The following is a 4,254-nucleotide window of genomic DNA, read 5'->3' on the forward strand; positions in this document are numbered from 1 at the left end:
GAAAAAAGTTTTGAATGCACTACTGCATGATTACTTTTAAAGTTTATAAAATAATATAATTACAGAGATTGATAATAGACTAGTTGTCAGTGGTTAAGGATGGGCAGAGGGTTAATAGGTGTGACTAAAAAGGAGAAGTACCAGGGAAACATGGGGTGAAGTTACAGTTAAATAGCTTGATTGTGGTGAAGATAACATTATGGTACAAATGTATTCAATTCTTGCATAGGGCTACACATGGATGCACACACACATATATGCACACACATTCATAAATGAATAAGTATATAATTAGTGAAATCTTAATATGGCCTAAGATTGTTTAAATGTCAATTGCCTGGTTTTGATATTGTACTATAGTACGCAAAATGTTGTTGCTGGGGGAATCTGGATGAATTGGTATTGAAACATTTTGTACATTTCTTTGGATTTCCTGTCAATCTATAATTATTTCAGAATAACGTCTTTTTTTTTTTAATGAGCTGCAATCAAAATTACCATGTGGATTTTGCAGCAAACAAAATTGTATCTGAGTGTTCACATGCTCTCCACAGAATTTTTTTTTTTTAAAGATTTGTTTATTCATTTCAGGATCAGAGAAAGGCAAGATGGTGGAGGAGTAGGGGACCCCATTTCAACTGATCCCTTGAATTTAGCTGGATAGCTACCAAACCACTCTGAACACCCAAGAAATCAGCTTGAGATATAAGCATATGTATCTGGATCTCTACAAGCAGAAAAGCAGGGCTTTTTGCGAGGTAGGAAGGATGGAGTTGTGAATCTGCAGAGAGACATTGGAAGATTAACAGAAGGGGGAGGGAGCCTCCATAAACTGGAGTCTGAAAAGTGATATAACACCAGAGCACAAAATTGGAACCCTTAGAAATCTGCTCTAGGGAGCGACATCACTCTCTGAAAGGAGCTCTGGAAATGAAAAGGCAGAATTATAGATAGAACATTGTGGGCTTGGGGTAGGAGAAGCCTCAGAGCCAAAGGGGTTTCCTGGGCCAGCAGAGTGCCAGAGCAGGAGAGCCAGGAAGTGGCTTAAGGTCAGCGAGCCCAGGAAAGGTCTCTCAGCTCCAATCGCCATAAACTGCAAGCGGGCCGGTTGAGAATGCTCTTCTGGGCAGCTTAAAAAAAAAAAAAATCAGGAGCCTGTGCCAGGGACTGGGCAAAACCTCTCAGAGCAGTAGGGGCCAGGAAAGGGCTCTAGATCAACGCCCAGACAAAACCCAGGAGCTGCGGGTGCACTCAGAGCCTGGGCTGCTCACGCTTTTAGAAGCATAAAGGGCAGGGATTCTCCTGGGCCCCTGGGAAGACTTCTGAGAGAGTCACTGTGGGCGTGCACCATGGGAGGCTGTGGTTTTCCTCAGTACACACAGAAATGGAGACTGTTTGTCCTGGAGTGTACAGTGAAGAGAGCGGACTGCAATTTCTCTGCTCTGGGCCAGAGGTTTGGGTGTGGCCATTTTTGCTCTGACCCTTGGAAGAGGCTCAAAAAGCTGCCAGAGAACAAAAGAACTGTAATCTGGTTCTCACTAAGCCCATCCCCTTGAGAGGGGGCAGGGCAACGCCACCCAAGCAGGGTTACCTGAGAAACGGGGAGACAGGCCCCTCTCCCAGAAGATAGGCTGGAAGAACAAGAGGACGACAACCCTATGGATCACATTAAAACTGTAAAAATCCAGGGGCACCTGGGTGGCTCAGTCATTAAGCATCTGCCTTCCGCTCGGGTCATGATTTCAGGGTCCTGGGATCGAGCCCTGCATTGGACTCCCTGCTGGGCAGGAAGCCTGCTTCTCCCTCTCCCACTCCCCCTGCTTGTGTTCCCTCTCTCACTGTGTCTCTCTCTGTCAAATAAATAAAATATTAAAAAAAAAAAAACTGTAAAAATCCCAATGCCAGGGGAAAATTGTATATTGAGCTCCAGGCGTTATTTTTCAGATGATACTCTTTTTTTCTTTTTATTCTTTCTCTTACGTTTTTTCTCTGTTTTTCTTTTTACCCTTTTCTCATCTCAACCAGACGTTTAGTATATCATAGTACCTTTTTACATCTATGTTTTTGTGCTTTTTCACACCTATATTTTTTATAGATATATGCTTTATTGTAGTCCTTTTTTCACTATTCACTTGTACTTTTTCACACCTATATTTTTTCACACATTTTTGTGCTTTTTCACATGTATTTTTTTTTATAGATATATGCTTCACTGTAGTCCTTTTTTCACTGTTCAATTTACCTTTTTATAAATACAAGTTTTACTTAGTAATTTTGAGAAGTAGTGTCCTCTAACAAACAGACCAAAATATACCCAGGAACAACGGAAACACCCTGCTTTGTCCACACTGAGAGATTATAGCCACCCTTCCCCTAGCCCTCCCTTTTTAAAATATTTTTAATTTAATAAATTTTATTCTTGTGTTTCATTTTGGCTTTGTTTTTTATTGGTGGTGGCTTCTGAACACTCCAGATTTTCCTAGGGTGCATTTTGCTTGGATCGTGTTTGATATATTGGACTCCACTCATTCACTCAACCATCCCTTGACAGAATGAGTAGGAGGAGGAACTCTCAACAAAGAAAAGAAACAGAGACAATGTCATCTGCCACAGAACTAATGGATATGGATATGGATATAAGCAAAATGTCAGCACTCCATTCACAGAATTTACATATGAGGAAATACAAGTGGCCATTTTACTGTCACTTAAGCTTAATGTGTTAGGGATCATATGAATTATTGCTTTTTGTCTACAGTTAGTGTGGCTAAACTATTTTTTAAAACTACTTGGCAAGGAAGAATTCAAATTTTCCCTATTTGAAGAAAACATGATACTCTATATAGAAAATCCAAAAAACTCCACCAAAAAAAGCTAGAACTAATACATGAATTCAGTAAATTTGCAGGATATAGAATCAATATGCACAAACCTGTTGCATTTCTATACACCAATAATGAAACTGCAGGAAAAGAAATGAAAGAATCACTCCCACTTGCAATTGCACCAAAAACAGTAAGACACCTATGCATAAACCTAAGTAAAGAGGTAAAAGATCTGTAATCTGACAACTATAGAACATTATGAAAAAAAAATTGACGACGACACAAAGAAATGGAAAGGCATTCCATGCTCATGGATTGGAAGAACAAACATTGTTAAAATGTCTACACTACCCAAAACAGTTTACACATTTAATGCAATCTCTATCAAAATACCACTATCGTTTTTCAAGGAGCTAGAATAAACAATCCTAAAATCTGTATGGAACCACAAAAGACCACTAATAGCCAAAGCAATTCTGAAAAAGAAAAACAAAACTAGAGACATCACGATTCTAGATTTCAAGCTATATTACAAAACTGTTTTCATCAAGACAGTATTGTAATGGCGCACAAACAGATATGTAGATCAATGGAAAAAAATAGAGAACCCTGAAATGAACCCACAACTATATGGTCAACTAATCTTCTACAAATAAGGAAAAAATATCCAATGGAATAAAGATAGTCCCGCTCTTTCTTTCCATGCCAATAGCACTCTTGCAAACATGGTGAACGATCCTAAAACCCGCTGGACTTTCTGCAAGAAGTGTGGCAAGCACCAGCCCCACAAAGTGACACAGTACAAGAAGGGCAAAGATTCTCTTTATGCCCAGGGAAAGCGGCGTTATGACAGGAAGCAGAGTGGCTATGGTGGGAAGACTAAGCCGATTTTCTGGAAAAAGGCTAAAATTACAAAGAAGATTGTGCTGAGGCTTGAAAGTGTTGAGCCCAATTGCAGATCTAAGAGAATGCTGGCTATTAAGAGATGCAAGCATTTTGAACTGGGAGGAGATAAGAAGAGAAAGGGCCAAGTGATCCAGTTCTAAGCTTCATATTTTGTTAATATTATGAAGACAATAAAATCTTGAGGTTATGTTCAAAAAAAAAAAAGATAGTCCCTTTAACAAATGGTGTTGGGAAAACTGGACAGCAACATTCAGAAGAATGAATCTGGACAAATTTCTTATACTATACACAAAAATAAATTCAAAATGTTTGAAAGACCTAAATGTGAGACAAGACACCATCAAAATCCAGAGAACACAAGCAGTAACCTCTTTGATCTCAGCTGTAGTAACTTCTTACTAGACACATCTCTGGAGGCCAGGGAAACAAAAGCAAAAATGCACTTTGGGGACTTCATCAAGATGAAAAGCTTCTGCACAGCAAAGGAAACAATCAACAAAAGTAAAAGGCAGCCTATGGAATG

The 4,254-nt window shown here is 39.3% G+C and overlaps 1 protein-coding gene across 1 annotated transcript; it reads left to right on the forward strand.

The window, feature by feature from the left end:
• The first annotated feature begins 3,550 nt into the window (after nt 1-3,550).
• Nucleotides 3,551-3,922, forward strand: LOC110580932 (60S ribosomal protein L36a-like). The gene has a single exon (XM_021690663.1). The coding sequence runs from the start codon at nt 3,551-3,553 to the stop codon at nt 3,869-3,871; it is 321 nt and encodes a 106-aa protein (XP_021546338.1). The 3' UTR covers nt 3,872-3,922.
• The last annotated feature ends 332 nt before the right edge of the window (nt 3,923-4,254 follow it).

This window comes from Neomonachus schauinslandi, chromosome X, assembly GCF_002201575.2.
Source record: "Neomonachus schauinslandi chromosome X, ASM220157v2, whole genome shotgun sequence".
Taxonomy (NCBI): domain Eukaryota; kingdom Metazoa; phylum Chordata; class Mammalia; order Carnivora; family Phocidae; genus Neomonachus; species Neomonachus schauinslandi.

Bases quoted from the DNA above. Each gene is read 5' to 3' on its own strand.
- LOC110580932 (XM_021690663.1), top strand. From the start codon at position 3,551: ATGGTGAACGATCCTAAAACCCGCTGGACTTTCTGCAAGAAGTGTGGC.